Source organism: Brassica oleracea, chromosome C1, assembly GCF_000695525.1.
Source record: "Brassica oleracea var. oleracea cultivar TO1000 chromosome C1, BOL, whole genome shotgun sequence".
Lineage (NCBI taxonomy): Eukaryota > Viridiplantae > Streptophyta > Magnoliopsida > Brassicales > Brassicaceae > Brassica > Brassica oleracea.
Genome location: NC_027748.1, coordinates 4320066 through 4338485, shown reverse-complemented (window position 1 = coordinate 4338485; position 18420 = coordinate 4320066). Strand labels below are relative to the sequence as shown.

Genomic DNA, 18420 nt, shown 5'->3' with positions numbered 1-18420 from the left:
TTAAGGTTTAGTTTTTTCTTGACGACGTTAAATTTTTTTTTTTTGTAATTACTACTATTTTTATTTTTTATTTTTTTATCTTTTTACTTTGAAAATATAATATAACTTGACAATATTTTGTTTTCTTTTATAAAAGATATCAAATTTGAAATAACATAATCCTATTGGTTGGTGAATCTAGAGGTTCATCTAGGGGGTGAACCCAAGAATAAGTCTTAGTATAATGCATCGCCACCACTTGGCAGTCTTCGGTTGATTTTAGAAAGTAAAGGAACAAAGAAAAGATTTGGATTGATCCAAAAAAGAAAAAAAAAATAGAAAAGATTTGGCAGCATCTAAACGGCAGCATATTGAAGAAACTCCGTAATTCGTCGTCGTTTTGAGAGTGATAAGAGGTGAAGTGGAGCTTCGGAGGGTTTCTAGAACTTTCTATAAATTGTTACGCCAAGTGCAAATTTTGTAGCTGTCATTACCTTCTCACTCATCCCCGCCGCTTGTTGTTGTCTTTCTCACGTCTCCGGTAACTTTCTCGACGTTTTCAATGTGTTTCTCTTCTTGATCTGTTAAGCTTGCTTTGTATTCTTTCCAAGGATTATGCTTTGTGACTTGGCTAGAACAAAGGATGAACCTTTTCGTTACGTTTTAGGGTTTTAACTTGAAATGAATGATGCTGCTGAATCCTTCTTAAGTTTGGTTAAAGAATCTATTGCGTTATTCTCTGACTTCTCGCTCGATCGATTAGGGTTTTGTTTATGTCCGAACTTGAAACAATGTTAGGTCTTGTTTTGTTGGTCTCTTCTCTTTGCTTTTGGTGTGTAGTGTATATATCTTCTTCCTGTGGATGTGTGACCTTAACTAGGAAACAACAGTCTCCATACTTAAAAAGTTGTCTGCTTTTACTTCCCTTCCGAAACGCCTCTTAAGAAAAAGTTATCAACTTTATGAAAAATGGTTCACCTTGATTCGATTTTACTTTTAAGAATGTGTTATTGAACAATTTTTGTAATGCAAATTTTTCAGATCTAAGAAGATGTCTCAACACTGTCACCCAGATTGCCAACGAGCTATGGATGCCCAAGAAGAGCATGGTAAAAAGTTACTTTCTTTACTGTCATTAGTTACTTTCTTTACTGTCATTAATGAAAGAGTGTGATTTGGTTTTGACTGATAGCTTGTTACTCTCGTTTAAAGAAGAAACATTTCAAAAGAATAAAAATGCATTTCTTGGGGTTTGTTTGTTTTCATCTTGCAGATGCAGCTGAGAGAGCCGCCATGATCGCAGTTTGTCTGATAAGCAGTGCTCGTATGGTAGCTAACCTGGACAGCGAGTACACTTCCTACTCTGCTCAGTTTTTGGTTGACAACGCTGGTCGCAGGAACGAGCCGGCTCAGGATCCGCAGCCCTCCACGTTCACCATCCAAGACTGGATTCAGTACTTGGTGGAGATCGCTACTCCCAAGCCTGAATCCGAGCAGAGAGAAGTGGACGAGCGACGCAACACGCTGACTCTCAGAGACTGCCTCGAGTACGCTTTGAAAGAAGGGTTACCGAAGCACGAGCACTGGACACATGTGGGATGTGTGCACAAGCCTCCTCCGTTTGCGTCTCTCATTCCTCGTGTTCCCATGAAAGGGGAACTGGTCGAGGCTAAGACATGGGAAGAGGCGTCTAAGTTGCTGAAGCAGCAACCGGTGGGAGCGAAACTCCACGTGTTCAGTCCTGAGTTCGATCTTGTCAGAGATGAGGTACAGTGATTGCTTTCTCTATCTCTCTGATTAGTTGTATGTTGAAATTTTCAGTTTGCTAAAAGTTGTCTTATTGTGTGGCAGGGTTTTTACGAGGGACCGTCAGGTCCTGAATCACGCTACGTTGGGCTAAGAGATGTGATGATAACTGGAAACGGGAGGATGAAGGGAGGTCCTTTCTTGGAGGTGAAGATAGTCTACAAGAAGAAGGAGACATTCCTCAAAGTGTCTTGCACTCGTGTGCTCACCTCACTCCCCAATGACAGCGGCGAGGAGTGTGAGGTAGAGCCAATGGGTCTGCTTGTTGATTTCATCATCCCGCGCTTTTCTAAGTAAGTAAACAAGATCGTGGATGGGTCTTGGTTTAGTAAGTATCTAGAGAAACAATGTGTCGGTTAATAAGAGTCAAGTATGATGTAAGTTGCTAAGTATCATGAAAACCGTATGCTAGTTTTAGGAGAGGTCAAGCCAATGTTTGCAATGGCATTTAGAGATTTGTGAGAACTGAGAAACACCCTCTACTTCGTGCACACAACCAAAAAAAAATTGGAAATTCAAAGCTTTCAACATGAATTTTGTCACGTTACATATCTTACTTGGTCTGTGTATTACAAGCTTTCATTTTCTATTAGTTTAAATGACATGCTCTATCAAAAATAAAATTTCATTCCACAAAAATGTTAAAACACTACCATTAAACAATAGTATCAACGTCTTGCGCATCTTGAACTAATCAAAACCAAGATGTAGCACCAAAGAGAACATACACAAATAAAGAAAAACAAATCCATGTAACAAGATTGAAACTAATCTCGATGACTAGTATTGGTATTAACTCAACAAGTTTTTTAGAAAAGGTTTTGAGGAAAGAGCTCACCTGTTTTTCCAGCGAGTTTGGGGTCTTAAACTGATCTACACCAAACTACGGCACGCCTCGACTTCGGCTGCTTGCGTAGCCAAAAGAGACTCGCTTACACTCTTGATCACAGCATCTAATACTGCTTTCTTGAACCACTCATCCTCCATTTTCATCAGAATCTCTTTCACCATCTCGAAACCCGATGCGTTCGCCATAACCAAACTCCCAAGGATCTCTCCGAAGTTGTTCGGCGCCTTTGGCAAATCGATTCCAATGTCATCAAGCATAGACCCGTAAAGCAGACAACCACTCCCTATGTCTTTAGGAGTCAGAACGTTCTTAGAGACCAAATGTGCCAAGAGATTCGCAACTGGTGTAACGCACGGTGGGTTCTTCTCCAATCCGAGGGAGATAGCTTCCTTGACGAGCTCGGGATGGTAAGATGGGGATTTCAGTTCCTCTACGCATTGCAATGCCTCATCCAATAGACGGACATTGAAATACTCTTCCAAAAGCGACTTGGTCTTCCTGCTGAGCACTTCTGAGTTCAAGCTAGTAGCAGCCATAGGAGGAGCCGCCACCTGTGGCTGTGGCTTCTCAACAGCTGGTTTGCTCGGAGCAATAACAGCTTTAGCCGGTTCGGCACTGTTGCCTTGCAATAGGGCACTTGGTTTACCATTCAAGATACCACCGCTTCCCTGAGGTAGGAGCCTTGAATTAACCGACAGCGACTTGTTAATGATAGCAGGAGACTGAACACGCCCTGCGGGCTGCGGATTCTGCCTATTCCCTCTGGGCATGGAGCGGGACCGTGCCATCTCCCAGCCATCGTCATCCGTTCCAGGCGTCCCCGGCATCTTCCTAGCCCCTGGCATACCAGGCATCATTCCTCCAGTGCCAGAGCGTCCAAGGAAGTTTCCACAGCCAAGAATATCAGCATCCGCACCACCGCGGCTGTTGTTATTCCTCATGTTCGACATTGCACCAGGGCGCAACCCAAGAGTCTTTTCTGCCTCGGAATGAATCTCAGTGATTTTCTTGGCTTTCATCTGCCATTTCACAAAGCAAGAACAAAACATAAGCAAACATAGATAAATCTCTTGCATATAGAAACGGGCTCTGTAAATTCCTACCTCCTCACGCCTTGGTATCCACTTGTCAGCTCGCAGATCAACAACATTGCGGACCATAAACCTCAACCGTGGCGCTAGCATCGGGTGCGTTGATAGTTCCTTCAAACGTTGGAAGTACATGTCGTTTGTACCTCGTGATCTTGGGCTATCATCGAGTTGTTTTCCAATGGTGATGAAAACTTGACAAAGAGCCTCTACTTCTTCCTCTGCTGGGCAAACTTTATTATCAGTTCCTAAAAGCTCCTGCGACCAGACACAGAATTACAATGAGCTCTACAGAAAAGTATTACACGAAACAAACTTTTAACGGTAGAGTGAGTCATAATATACCTGGACGATGTGATGAACGATCTTCTCAGGCACCATCTTCTGCTTCAGAAGTTCACCAATTAAACGGATGTTTCCTAATGTTCTGAGCTTGGCCATTCTTTCCTTGTCCTTGCGCTCCATTTCTTGCGCTGGATCAGTCATCAGTCTGACTTCTTCCTTCAATTTGTCAGCGCCTTCAAATTGTTCTTGGCAATTATTCAAAAGCACTCTTTTGAATGTTATTTCTTTTCCTCCGGCTTCCTCTGATGGGAACGAAGGCAGCTTTCCGTTGATATCAAAACACAGAAGAGCATACATCTGACAAAACGTGGGCTCCAGAACAGCCTTCTCAAAAATCAGCTGGATCACTCCCTGAATTTAAGAATAAAACCAAATCATGCCACGAAGAGAGAAAACTATAAACAATCAAATCCAGACAGAACTGGGGATACCTTGAGGATATCCGCAGACGTGATACCAGAGTCAATTAATTGACCTTTAAGAAGATCATACTTCTCAGGAGTCATCTTGTTCAGAATACTGCAGAGAAACAGAACTATAAGACTCAATCAACTATATAAAGCAAATAACCCCAAACACAAAGATAAAGTAATGAAGAATGCAATACCCTTTCACGGTCTTGAGAACTTGGTCCTTTTCTGAGAGAGTTCCTCTTTTAGCTGACCATGGGACCTCTGCTTTCACAAGGGCAGGAGGAGGGCCAGACTGTGTCAGCAAGTTATGATGTTAGTTACAAGAAATAACCACCTAAAAGCGAACCAATGTATTGTCAAAAATAAAATGTCAGAAGTCAACACTCACCCCTTGGTTTGATCCAGTATACGAATCTCTAGATTCGCGTTGATTCTCCCTTGACCCGTCTTTACTTGGGGAAGGAATTGGTGCACGGGTATGCCAATCACGGTTATCAGTCTCCGAGTAACGATTTTGAACTTGAGCTGCAGGCTGAAAAGAGTAAACAAAAGGAGAATAATAGAAAAAACTAAATTAATTAAAAAAAAACTCGAAAAAGCCTTAAAGTAATTCAGCTGAGAAGTAAAACAGTCACCTTGTTTTCCGAACGTCCCCAGCTCTGCTCTTCGCCAAAAAGGTCAGATGCAATTTCCTTACCGAGCTTCAGGATCTCATCAGAGACTTGGCTACCCTGCACAAGCAAAATGATGAATAACTAAGCGAATATTTAAACCAGAGCATAAAACTTTATTTGAGCAAACATAAAACAAAACAAAACAAAAAAAAGAAAGAACGGGAGGCATGTTTACCTCTTTAAGCTGAAGAAGCTGTTCGCGAGTGAACCGCACAATCTCACGTCCTTCAAATCTTGAGTCTCCTCTCTACAAAAACATAAAGAAACCATTAAAACTCCAACCTCAGAATTCAAAATCATGGTTAGACAGACTCAACACGAATTAGCTCTCAAATAACAAATAAAATATACGTAGGGTCCTTTATGAGCATCAAAGAACTAAAAGAGTGCCCACCTAAAAAAAAGCCTACAAGCATCAATCTCTGTCCATATTTACAGCAAGGTCGCATTGCTTAAGCGCCCCACCAAGAATTAGGACATTGCATTGTGTAAAAAAAACTCATACCCAATCCATAATCCAATTCAAAAACCATAAAAAGGAATCGAATTTACAGCTTATCTAGGAGCCCATAAGAGGTACAGGGTGAAACGAATAAATAACCTTAACGGCAAAAGAAGGAGCGTCTTCGGCATTGGTAAGATCAGAGGAGGAGGAAGAAGACAAGGTGGAACGTGGGGCAAAGATGCTTCCTCCACGACCTCCTCCTGGCCTCAAGCTCAACATCACTCGGGTTTTTTTCGCGGTATTGATAAGAAGAGAGACAAAAATTGAAGAAGCTTTATCTGAGAGAGGTGAGGAGAGTTTGAGAGGAAGGAATGAACGCGGCGGAGAGCGTCTGATGCTGTTTTTATTTTCGTTATCTGCTTCTCCCCCAAGCGTTTTTAGGGTTTGGGCCTTTTAGTTAATGGGCCTTTTTGTACCAATACGATCCATTGTTTTAAATACGCAACTTAAATATAAGCTTTTAATTATGACTTCCTTTTTTTTTCAACATTATATCTTTGTGGATATTATGTGAATTATAAACATTCTCCGCCATTCTAGCCGGAACCACGAAAACGGTGTCGGATCACCCATTCTCTTTTAAATCAAAACTCGTTGGTCTTGGGCTCCATCTGTCCGAATTCTCTATTGTTTCTCTCTCGCCTTGTCATCGACGTAGCTCCGCCATCACCATTCACCTGCCGTTACGGAGGCGGCGGCGGTGGAGTCTCTCGATTCCTCAGTGGAGGTCCTCGAGGTAGACAAAAGGAACCAGAGGATGATGATGCGCTTGATATCTTGGCTATTAGGTGATGTTGGATACTTAAGTTGAGTGAACTTCTCTAGCTGAAGCTCTGTTTTGATGTACTGACATTTTTGTTTGCCGTTGAGTAGGTCAGCTACTGTCAGGCTTATTGATGGGCAACAGAAACTGAAATTGCTTTGTGTTCCGTTCCCCTTTGATTTCAGCAAAACAGAACACACACAGAATCCCCTGTTTCTTGGTTCTGTAGATCTGGTTTGTGTTTCTTGCAATATTCTAACATTTCTTTAAAAGCATTGTCTTTAGTGATGTTGTTTCAGTGAACTTGATTTTCAGGTGATTCTTTCGCCGGATGCAGATCCTCCCGTCGTCAGAATGATGGATTATAGGTGTGAATTATCTTAAATATAACGTTGCCTATATCATCATATAGATACGAACAGCAAAAGAGGAAAAAGGAACAGCAGAAGAAGAGTATAAATCATTCTCTCTCTCTCCTTAAGTCACATTCTGTGGTGTCGTATTTACATGAATGGATTTGTAGGTGTGTTGCATTCTTCTCTAGTCTTTTCTAATTGAAATTTTGTATTGGAACGGCATATGCATTGCTCTTGTTACTTGAGTTGCTGAAACTTGTCAGCATCTGCAGCTTGCGACTGAGAAAAGTAAAAACTTCCGGGACAGAAACTTGTTTATTGTCTTGGTCCCAAACAAGGAAGTTCTTCGGAAAGCTCAAGAACCACCTTCAAAAAAGAAGAAAAAACCAGCTGATGATGAAGTTTCAGCGACGGGACTGCAACTTAAGGATACATGATGCACAATTGTCTGAAGATATATTATCTAGTAATAACAGTGAGTTTGATAAGTTTCTGTATAGTTCCTTTTATTTCCATGTATGTGTAACCATAGAAGTAAATTATTTGAATGAGGATCTTCCTCAACTTTTGAGCTTAGTCGTAAAGATTGTATAACAAGATCCCAAGACTTAAAAAGAATTATGACTTATTGAGTGATGTAATGTTACATTATGAGTACAGTATGACTTGTGTTGAGGCCAAAACAAGTCGCTACCAATAATCTCCGCAAGAACAAACACTATCTTTGAAATGGTGGAAGCGGTTGGCGTCTCTTACAACTATCACTCTATCTGTGATCTTCGAGATGAGTTTAGTTACGGCGTGACAGTCTAAACAGACGCGGAGATTCTTTATGATCCGGATTTCGGTTCCTGGTTCGGTGACAATGAGTCCAAAGGCAATGGCTAGCCTCTCGCTGTGAAATTTCACCATCAGCTCCCTTTCTTCCTCCTCCACGTCGTGCAACGCCAACTCAGTCTCCGGTTGATACCCAGCTTCCCTCATCTTCCCTTCGAGCTCCTCTAGCTTCTCATAGATTGCTTTCGCCTGTGGATGTGACTGATCACCCGAGGTAAACACATGAGGCGTCTCACCAATTTCTATCAAGGTATAACCAGGAGCCTTGGCTAGTTTCCTCTTCTTTGCAGCTTGTCTGACCGTAGCAGCCTGTGGATAGTTTCTATCAGCCGAGTGAATATTCGACAGCAAAACATGGTACCCTACATTGTCTGGATCTAGCTCAAAGAGCTTCTCAGAGACGGTACGTGCAAGGTTTGTGTCTTTGTGAATCCTACAAGCTCCAAGCAGTGTCTGCCACACGGAAGGATCCGGCTCAACAGGCATTGCTTCTATAAACTGCAATGCTCTCTGCAAATGTCCTGCTCGGCCAAGAATATCAACCATGCATGCGTAATGCTTGACCGTTGGTTCGAAACCATACCGGTGGATCATGGAACTGAAAATCTCATCACCTTCCTTGACAAGGCCAGCATGACTACAAGCGTAGAGAACACATAGGAAAGTGACTGGGGACGGTGCAACGCTGGAACTCAACATCTCAGAGAAGATATTCAAAGCTCCATGTCCATGCCCATGGAGCCCATAACCTGAAATCATTGTGTTCCATGTAACTTCATTCTTCTTCGGCATCAAGTCAAACAACCGACGTGCTTCTTCAATGCTTCCGCACTTTGCATACATACCAATCAAAGCAGTAGACACATATATGCTAGACTCAAAATCGCTACTCCTTACTAAACCATGCACCCATTTCCCCAAACTCAACGTTCCTAACTGCGCACAAGCCGATAGAATACAAGTTACCGTGATCGGGTTTGGACGAAACTCAGACTTCTGCATTTCTCTGAACAGAGATATCGCGTCCTCTGTCAACCCGTTTTGCGTGTAACCCGAGATCATTGCGTTCCAAGACGCCAAGCTTTTGTGCGTACACTCATCAAAAACCTTTCGTGCTGAATCCATCTCGTCCATTTTACTGTAAACCGTTGTTAACGCGGTTGGCACAGATTCATGAGACAAGAAACCTGATTTCAAGCTGTAACCGTGAATGGCATATACAAGCATAAGATGACCACCAGAGACAGGGATCAAACTCACCAGCGTGCTTGAGTTCAACCTTTCCCCCGACAACACCAGCTTTCTAAACAAGCTTACAGAGAGCTGAGTCTCTTCGTTAGAAGCATACCCGTGAATCATCGCATTGTAAGCTACAACATCCGGTGCACAAAACTCTCGAAACAGAGCATTCAAAGCTTCAACCTTTCCACACTTCGAGTACAACGAGATGAAACCCGTAAGCACAAAATCGTGGGAGTAGCACCCTGTCTTCGTCGCGAGACTATGGATTAGCATCCCAAACCTCAGCTCCTGCAACTCCGCAACAGCGGGGAGTATATTCAACACAGTCGTTGCGTCCCAACGCGTACAGCTCTCGTTGATCAAATCCCTGAAAGCCTTAACAGATTCCTCATACATCTCGTTCTCTCTGTATCCACATAACATAGTATTCCACAAAACCACGTCTCTCTCAGACATTCTGTCGAACACCTTCCGTGCATCATCCACCCGCGAAAACTTGAAGTACATCTTCACGATATTCGAGCCGACGTGCAGTTCCGAGTCGAACCCATCAATGACTGCTTGACCATGAACAGCACGGCCAGCTCTCTCGTCGCGAGAGCCCGAAGCGGCGGAGATAGCGTAGGTGTAAGTGGAGCTATTGGGTTTGAGATCAGTGTGTTTTCTCAAGTGGGAGAACAAGGAAAGCGAAGAGTGAGGTGATCCGTTCTTGGAGAGGCCGAGCATGAGGACGTTGAAGAGGAAGACGTCGGGTTTATGGAAGGAGAGGACGAGGCTGCGTGCGTAGGGGATGGCGCCGAGGTCGGAGAGTCGTTGGGTGAGTTTTGTGAGTAGTTGGATGTCGTTTTGGTGGCCATGGAGAATGATCTGAGTGTGGGTTTGGGCGAGGTGAGAGAGTGAAGTTGATGCTTTGAAGAGGTCGAAGATGCTGTTCTTGTTGTTTATCAGTGAGATGGTTGTCTCGGCGGTGGCGGCTGATACGGTCCGTAGTAACATTTGTTGGCTTTTTTAGCGTTTGAGTGAAAACGAAAGGACTCATTTTGAGTTCTTCCCTTATTGTCATTTAAACGTTTTCATCGTACGTATAATAAAAAGCGATGACATGATGCGGTTAATATTTTTTTTTTTTTTTTTTTGGTAAAATGTTAAATTATTATACCAAGTTTTAAATTTTTTCACAGAAGCACGAAGACAAATTATTATAACATTTTTTTTGGTAAAATGTTATAAATTATTATAACATTTTGGTAAAATGGTAAATGCGGTTAGTTTTTGTTATGAATCGTTAAACTAATCGACTCTATATAAATAAAACGCCTCAAAGAAACCTTACATTAGAGTTTACGTGTTAAACAATTAAATTGCTTTTTTCCTCTTCCTACGATTTTCGAACTCTCGATCTTTCACTTCCTTCTTTCCCTATGCTAATGTTTACACACAAAGAAAAAACAAGGAAAGATCAAAAAGAAAAATGTGAGGGCATCAAGGAGCAATTTACAGGTGATGATTAGTCATCAGTGTTGAAGGAGTGGAACTGTAAGTGTGTTATTTATGGCCATGGAAACTTGCTTTGTGGCAACAATGGAGAAGTCTCCTCCTCTGCCTCTTCTTCTCCTCTCCTAGTTTGTATCAGATGAGTCCTTAGGCTACACTCTTTTATCTGTTTCATGCCACCAAAACTCGGCTTCAATTCATTTTTTTTACAAAATTCATTCTACACTAAAACTGGATTGTTTTTGTTACCTGCATGATCGCAGTAGAGGCCAGAAGATCTTCGCATTTTCCTTGCATAGAACTCTCTCTTGCAACTGCATCAGCGAGTTGTGAGACCATTTTATTCATCTCCTCCACCTGCAAATACAATCATAAAGAGTAATGCTGAGAGTTATGTCGAGACGGTAAATTTAGAGAACTAAAAAGGTCTCTCTCTCACCTTTGAGAGTAAAGACCAAATAGACGATCCCATAGCCTGCATTACATCGAGTGCCGAAGACATAGCTGCTTTCAAAGACTCAACGTCCGCCTGTAGGAAGAGAAGTTATAAAATGATAACTATATTCTTGATCTTTCTGAAGCAATAGTAACTGTACATACCTTTGTTCCTCCAGTGGCTGGAAGGCGGAGAGTATTTGCCTCTAAATCTGCTATGGCTCCAACTAAAGAACTAACATGCTCTCTTTCAAGTGTGGCCCATTCTTCAAGGCTCACCATCTACGCACATATATTTATGCATCAGCATGGCATAATCTGATGTAATGTAAAGTCAGTCTACAAGTCTACAACAGAGAGAGAGAACCTACTTGATCGTTTAATAGTGAGTTGAGTTTAATCTCTAGCTTTAGCTGTTGCAAGCCAATCCTTTGACTGGTCACATCATCCTGTAGCTCTGATATCGCATGCCACACATTGAATAACGTTTCCTGAAAACATTAGATTCCTTTTCATCAATCAGTTGGTGAACCGTTCACGTTGTTATAAGAGAATAGATATTATATACCTCGGAAGTTAAACGTTGAATGTACATTGCAGCTTCAGCACGCGCAATTACAAACCGCCACTGTAAATACCTATTGTGAAGCAGACGCAGTTGATGAACGTCTTCGATGTAGTTTGCTTTTTTGCCTTTCTTCACATCCGTGATGAAGCTGAGAACCGAAGTTGCGGTGGTACTGATTGATTGAGTAGAATCGCTGCTTTGTCTTATCCGGGAAGGACTTACCCCTCTTGACGGTGGAGTTGATGGTCTAGCAAAAGAGGAAGAGCTCGTGACACGCGAAGGACTTACACCTCTTGCAGGACTTAATCCTCTTGCAGGGCTTAGTCCTCTTGAAGGACTCACTCCTCTCGAAGTACTCATGCCTCGGGAGATAGACGATGAAGATGACGAAAAAGAAGTTCTACTTGGTGAAGCAGGGCGAGATAATGGATGCAGCTTAGATACAGCCGTTGCTAAAGACGCTCTATCTAACGAACTTGCAGACAAAAGTCTCTGAGCTCCTGAACTTCGCCCTATGTTGTTATCTTCCGACTTCGTTGGAGACAAAAAATCACCGTTACTAGATGTGTTTGTAGAAGTCTTATGCAGAGGTTTCGAACCGTTGGACAAAGGTAGTGACATTCTCCTAGGAGATGGTCTCATCCCAGGTCCCCTTGAAGCCTTGTCTCCAAGATCCAAACTTCTGTTTAGTGAGTTCCTTCCACCGATTCTACTAGGCCATCGATGCTGTTCTATTAACCTACTATGCTGACCATCCACAGGTTTCGAATTCTCTGAACGATCAGATGCATTGTTCTTCCCTTTCAATGGACTTACTTTCCTCTCCGGCGTAGGTTTCCTTGACACAGAGACCGTTTCAGCCTTCTTCTGCTTTTGAGCTATATTAGAAGAAGGTCTCAACGTTCGGTCAGATGAAGAGCTACTAACCGGTCTCTCCTTCTTACCAACAGGGACTGAGACAGAAGAATCCGACTGAAAAGAAGCGCTGAGGCTTCTCATAGTAGAAGGCCATAAGCTCTCAGGCAAACGGCCTGTGGATAACCTCCTAGATGAAGCCGGTAAGTCTATAGACACGTTAGGCGTGGATGGACTAGTGGGAGATGGAGGTGTTGAAGGACGACGCTTCCTCTCAGCGGAAACGGCTCTTTTGACGGATACGGATTGAGAGGTGGAAGAAACAGTAGGCCTTGTGAGGCTTGGGGAAGGGCATTGAGCGGTTCTGGTTGGTGTAGGTGATCTGTATCTTGAACTGACCTCTGTTGGTGTTCGAGGACGGCGAGTGGGAGCGGAAGCATTGTTCTTATCTGATGGGATAAGTCGCCGTCTTGTGGTATCTGTTGCTACATCCATTCAAGCTGTAATGAAACAAACTTGCATTGAGTGGATTCAGTAGCTCATGCCTCTAGTTTCTTTCTGCATTCGAGCAGGACAATAGTAACAGCTCTAGTTGGCTGTAAAGAAAGTCAAAACCACAGGAGAAAAAAGTTAGATACCTCTCAGATAAACAATGCAAATGATATATATATATTTTTTATGTGGAGTAAACAAAAGAGAGACAAACAAAAATAGAGAAAGGTGGGTTGAGTTCTAACTAGTTAGTTGCAGTTTAACAATATCAAGAATAATTTTTTAAACCGAAGATTTTCTGAAAGGAGAATCTGAGATGCAGTGTCCTTATCACAGAAGTGCTATTATCAGACTGGCTGGAAAAAAAAAAATTAAGGGGACCAATCATCTTCTTCTTTCCATTAAAGAGAAGAAAAATAACAAATAAGCTTACTGAAACTAGCAGCTTGAGATTTTAATAAGAAACTTATATAACAACAAACACATAAGGACATTTACAGATATTGATGGTTCTCCAGTTAGGGGACCACGTGTTGTGTAAGAATCATGAAGCGGAATGATGAAATGCAGTAAGAGTGATGATTCGTGGTGTTTGAAAACATTGACCAAATTTGAGAAAGTGAAGGAAACTCGCAAAAGAAAACAAGAAAACACTCTTATTCAGTGTTTAAGACGAAGAATCCAAAAAAACAAAAAACAAAAAAATGGAGATTTGTCTGTTTACTGACAGACTTGTGTCTCTCATGACACAGACTCTTCGTTAATCAAATTTAGTAATTTTCCTTATTAAGGAACAAAAAAAAACACATTTTCTAAGCAAATTTCACGAAAAGCAAGGGATACCAAATCACGAGTCTTAAACCAAACCAAACCACAAGAGAAAAAAACATTATTGTCCTAACTCATGAAATCTCAGATCGCAAGTAATGAAAATGCAAAATGATGATTTTTTTAGGGTTCTTTAGATTTTGGGTAGAATCGAAAATTGGGAATTGATACACCAAAATGCGAAGATCCGAGGAATTAGAAAATCATCTTACCAGGGAAGATACAATCCCGTGATTCTCCTCGCGAAAATCTTCAATGCCTTTCGAGATTCGTAATGAGGGATACAAACGCGATCGGAATCACAAGTCTATTGCCGCCGGCGATGATGAGGAATGCTCGTGAACAATTACAAAGAAACGCCAGAGGTTAGAAGAATTTGATCGGGCGATTGAATGATCAGAGAGAGAGATAAAGATTAATAGAAAGAGAGAGAGAGAGAGAGAGAGAGGGCGTTATTTTCGCGCCACCTAATTTTGATAATTAAAAGAGTTTTTTTCTTCTTCTTCTTCTTCTCTCTTTTGCTCGTAGAGGTCAGTAACAAGGAGACCAAATCATTTAGTTTTTATATTAGTACTAAGTAGTCATTATGAATTTCCGTATTTTTCCTCATAAACTATATAGTTTTTGAAATCATTTGGCTTTGGGTTACTTTAGTTTCCGAGTTAAGTAATCATTCATTCTTGTGTTTACTCTGAATCAAAATTAAAATAGTAGTATCAAACAACTTCAATATCTTTATTAATTTAGTTGGTTTATCAGGTTCAGTATATAATAAGTGGGTAACCATCTAAGATAAAATAATATTAACTAAATCAAAGAAGCTCTCACATAATCAGGCTCTCAAAGACGAGATAGCGTTACATTTAGGTGATTGTCAACGTCTGATAGGTTGGTTGTCTGCACCTCCCTCATGTCACGCATACGTTCCCAAATGACTTCAAACATATCATAATAGTGATCATGAGTTTGTATCTCCTTTTTTGTTTCTTTGATGGAGATTAATTATAAGGAGATAAAAAAGAACTGAAATGGGAAACAATCGAGATCAAAAGTGACAAAGTTTATCAAACTAATGATTATTTTCGTTTTTTTTTTCGAACACTTTTTGTTGCATACAGGTAGCGTTTTCGCCGAAAGCTTGATTTACATTCGGTTACTTTTTCACACCTAACCTTAACTGTAATCATTATAAGAGCTACAAGGAAAAGCTCTTCTTCAAGGAATTTTTTTTTTTAATTGAAAGTAAACAATAAATTTTCTTGGAGAAATGGGAACTATGATGGTTACTCATGAATCATGATAAGTGTTTGGTCTCTTTCTTTTTTTTTTTTTGCCAACTGATATTATTATTAACAAGATCTAAAAATTACATAAAGAGCCATAAAAACAAAAGCTAAAAGACCCAAAGGAAGGGCAACGACAAAAAGGACAAGGCCCAAAAACTCAAAAGGAGGGGAATACATCTGTTGTACCCACGTGTACGAACATAGCGACACGCGTTACCACAGAAACCGCTACCTACCACCGCCGGAACAGGGCTTCACACCGGAACTCTGTACTACCGGAGACCAATCTCATCGGAGCAGAGAAACTACCAGCAATAACCCGATGCGGTTGAGTGAAACACCGAGACGATCACTTCGCCGAGAAGAAACCTATTCGAATCCATTGAAACTTCCACAATCTAACTTCCACCGCCTTCACCGATCTTCGCCGGAAAACAACCTGCTGTCCACCGAAACCAACGATCAAAGAAACCCACAACGGTTTCAACAACATACCCCATCATCGCCTAAGCTATCTTCAACGAAACCAAATCGCTCACCAAATCAGAGACGCTAGCAATCATCACCGGAGGTGATGACTCTAGAGACGAAAGCCGGCCAGCCGGTGCTGGGTTAGCCACCGATTGCCAGAGTCGAAGCCCGACCTCTCGGAAATCTTATGCCGGAAAGGAACCGGCGTTCGATAAACAAAAAACTCTCATCTCATCCCTCTCTGTGAAAGATTTAAGAGAGAGAACAGAGAGGTAGAGAGAGAGAGTTTTTAAAATCGGCCGTAAGTGTTTGGTCTCTTCTATTTTTTCTTTTGTTTCTTCTTCTACTTCAGAAAATAATATTTACCAAACACTTACGATGGCTACTGGTTAGCCCCCAACTAACTTTCTCTACATATATGTATCTATTTATATAGTTACAATTAGATGTCTTTCATATCAAACATATTAAGAATCTGAAACCACATGGATTGTATGTTATATATTTCACTTTTTTTGCTAAGATATATTTTTGTATGGGATATTATTTCACTTGACACATCAAGATTCTAATTAATTGCTAATTGCATTGTTTATTCTCTTAAAGGGTTATATATGTTGATTACCCTCAAAATCGTCTACACGGTTTTTTTTCTAAGCCTTCATCCATAAAACAGTTAGAAAAACAATTGCCTCGATATCTTGATTTTCTTATCAATAAATTTCACTATTTTGGTCGAGTCTGGTAAGCGATGATGACATTATAAACACTGTAATGAGTATGATGGTGTTTAGAACATTAATACCTACAAAATTTTCATAATAGTAAAAAAATCAACAAACCCGTTTTAAAAAAGAAGTTTGCACATGAGATGATTCGGACATATCATATGATCTTAAGCTTTCTATATACCTTTGTCTCTCTTTCAGTTGTGTGTCCCTTGCCGTGTGGTGTCTTGCTCCCACTTTACTTCCACTTGGACTTCTATTAGTTTCAAATATTAATATTGTGTAGATGTCTTTTTCTTTCTTTTGTGTTGGCTACACATGTACGTACTGCCAAATTATTCAGAATCATTGAACCTAGCACACGTCTCTTACTCGTCTAGTCGTCCGTGGTCCGTTCGTGGCTTCAATTTCTCCAGAAATCTTAAGATTAACTTTCATACATACGAACAAGAGTTATTAAATCTCACGTTGCTTACCGAGATATTGTTTATGTAATTATGTTACATTTTCTCAAAAAATGAAAAATAAAAAATAAAGAATATTGTATTGTTTTATAAGCATCTACAAATGAAATATGATACTTAGATACTATTCGGATTCTTATCTATAGATTTGTATCTAATTGCTCATGTGGAGTATTCTATATAGAAAGAAAACAAAGGAAGTCAATTATACGTTTTTGAAGAAGAGTAATAGATAACAATGACTTTGATGAAGATATATATATATATATACTTTGATGAATATATATATAATTATATATATATGTTATTATCATTAGTAACTACTGGTATAAAACTACTACTGTAATCCTCATATATATATATTAAGTATATGCAGGAATGAAAGATAAATTAATCGTTGTTTCTCGGTGTGATTATGTATAGCAGGCAAGAGTCAAATGATGAATATTCACGTGCTTTATGTTGACCACACTAGAAACTAGAGTTATTGTAAATGACATGTCTTTGCAATGTTTTTTCGTTTGTCCAAACCTTGTCGCTTAGTTGTTTAGTCAAAAAAATATTTCTCTTTCTCGTGTTATAATATGAAAAGTGAAGAACAACAGACTGAAAACTCTTAAACGTATATATAGAGTCAGTATGATGCCATAGGCCCATAGTTTTTAGCCTTGTTCAATGTTCAGCAAACTGTTTGCATGGATGATGGATGTGATACACGTTTGATAGATAACAAAAATGATTTGATGTTAGAATCAGTTATTGAAATAAGGAGAACACACAAACAGTATGTATTAAGAACCAAATTGTGACAATTTCCCCCTAGGAAATTAAGGTCAAGAGTGATCAGGAAACCAAAAATGTTTGTAATTTGTCAAATCCTCTAGTGTTATAGCTAGTTCAAACATGACAGATGTGGCCCATTTGCCGATGCCAGCATTTGGTACTTGACAATGGGATATCCTGGCTTGTATGTCAAGTTAAAGAACCTCAAAGTGTTGAATCTACAAACTTTGGTAGTAGTAGTAAAAGGTGTAAAACTTCTTCTTTTGTTGAATCTACAAATCTATCTGTATAAGATACAAAGTAAAGACAGCAAAAATATATCCATGTTTTCAAGAGGCTGCAGGTTAGCATCTCCGTCCTGATGCTATCAATGTCAAGATTTCATTCTATATCAAATTATATATGATCATCATGAGCCCATAGAAATGGCTAGTGGCATCTCACTTTCATGTGAACCGACGCTGGATGTTGACATTCGTTTCTTGGATTGGTTCCCTTCCATTGACATTAGAATATGGCCTTGAGGACGAGCCATCGCCTCAGGTTCATCATTAGGAGACTCTAACGATTGCTCGGGGGGGTCAAGTTCGCGTGGCTTGGCCTCTCCATTGGCACTGTTATTGTTACCACCGGATCCAATGACCATCCTGAATCCAAAAGTGCGTGAAACAATGCGGTATGAAAATGTTAAGATCCAAAAGAACCAAGGAAGACAAACAAAGAAAATGCCGATGTAAGCGAGCCAGATTGAAGGGTAAGGAAGGACTGTGTATGCAATGAGACAACCGCCTCCGACAGCAATCGACAGGAAAAGAAATACGGTAATGAGACAGATGAATGCCTGCCCCGCTCGTGGATCTGGCACAGGCATTGTTCTTTTAAAGAAAGATCAATCTTAAAGATGATGAAGGATCAAGAAAACGCTTAGTGGGTTACTATATATATCATCCTCCATTTACGAAATTTCTCTTTCTTCTTTTTCTTCTTCTCTCAAAACTTTTTTTTTTTCCAAATGAGGTTGATAGGTTGATGAATATCAGCTTGTAACAAGATGAACAGAATAAATCCCACACACAAAAAAGGAAAAGAGCGTTGAGGAGAAAGAAAACAAAGATAATATTTCTGTTTTCTTTTGTTTGTGTGCGACTTATAATTTGA

At 40.4% G+C, this 18420-nt stretch overlaps 6 protein-coding genes across 8 annotated transcripts; 2 read left to right on the top strand and 4 right to left on the bottom strand.

Moving 5' to 3' along the window:
* The first annotated feature begins 422 nt into the window (after positions 1-422).
* LOC106308720 lies at positions 423-2541 on the top strand. Its single transcript, XM_013745851.1, has 4 exons — positions 423-520; positions 1021-1088; positions 1253-1746; positions 1831-2541. Exons 2-4 carry the CDS (start codon positions 1031-1033, stop codon positions 2080-2082), a joined length of 804 nt encoding a protein of 267 aa, XP_013601305.1. The 5' UTR covers positions 423-520; positions 1021-1030; the 3' UTR covers positions 2083-2541.
* LOC106308708 lies at positions 2395-5879 on the bottom strand. Of its 2 annotated transcripts, none has more exons than XM_013745841.1 (9): positions 5757-5879; positions 5331-5402; positions 5117-5212; positions 4870-5013; positions 4676-4773; positions 4500-4587; positions 4069-4419; positions 3739-3981; positions 2395-3654 (listed from the first exon to the last, which is right to left on the bottom strand). In XM_013745841.1, the coding sequence occupies exons 1-9, from the start codon at positions 5877-5879 to the stop codon at positions 2659-2661; spliced, it is 2211 nt and encodes a 736-aa protein (XP_013601295.1). In that variant the 3' UTR covers positions 2395-2658. The 2 variants fall into 2 exon arrangements, with proteins under 2 accessions (XP_013601295.1, XP_013601299.1); XM_013745845.1 differs by lacking the exon at positions 5757-5879 and adding an exon at positions 5661-5684 and having other exon boundaries at positions 2659-3654.
* A 92-nt stretch (positions 5880-5971) lies between these two features.
* On the top strand, positions 5972-7405 carry LOC106329423. Its single transcript, XM_013768078.1, has 5 exons — positions 5972-5989; positions 6201-6448; positions 6534-6657; positions 6739-6946; positions 7052-7405. The coding sequence occupies exons 1-4, from the start codon at positions 5972-5974 to the stop codon at positions 6805-6807; spliced, it is 459 nt and encodes a 152-aa protein (XP_013623532.1). The 3' UTR covers positions 6808-6946; positions 7052-7405.
* LOC106312110 (pentatricopeptide repeat-containing protein At4g30700-like) lies at positions 7369-9918 on the bottom strand. The gene has a single exon (XM_013749537.1). The coding sequence runs from the start codon at positions 9852-9854 to the stop codon at positions 7470-7472; it is 2385 nt and encodes a 794-aa protein (XP_013604991.1). The 5' UTR covers positions 9855-9918; the 3' UTR covers positions 7369-7469.
* A 210-nt stretch (positions 9919-10128) lies between these two features.
* LOC106307527 (QWRF motif-containing protein 8-like) lies at positions 10129-13996 on the bottom strand. Of its 2 annotated transcripts, XM_013744544.1 has the most exons (7): positions 13743-13996; positions 11356-12806; positions 11159-11278; positions 10953-11069; positions 10792-10881; positions 10602-10709; positions 10129-10518 (listed from the first exon to the last, which is right to left on the bottom strand). In XM_013744544.1, the coding sequence occupies exons 2-7, from the start codon at positions 12703-12705 to the stop codon at positions 10408-10410; spliced, it is 1896 nt and encodes a 631-aa protein (XP_013599998.1). In that variant the 5' UTR covers positions 12706-12806; positions 13743-13996; the 3' UTR covers positions 10129-10407. The 2 variants fall into 2 exon arrangements, with proteins under 2 accessions (XP_013599998.1, XP_013600072.1); XM_013744618.1 differs by lacking the exon at positions 13743-13996 and having other exon boundaries at positions 11356-13086.
* A 3449-nt stretch (positions 13997-17445) lies between these two features.
* Positions 17446-18381, bottom strand: LOC106301454. Its single transcript, XM_013737859.1, has one exon. It carries the CDS (start codon positions 18131-18133, stop codon positions 17672-17674), a length of 462 nt encoding a protein of 153 aa, XP_013593313.1. The 5' UTR covers positions 18134-18381; the 3' UTR covers positions 17446-17671.
* Positions 18382-18420: the final 39 nt, after the last annotated feature.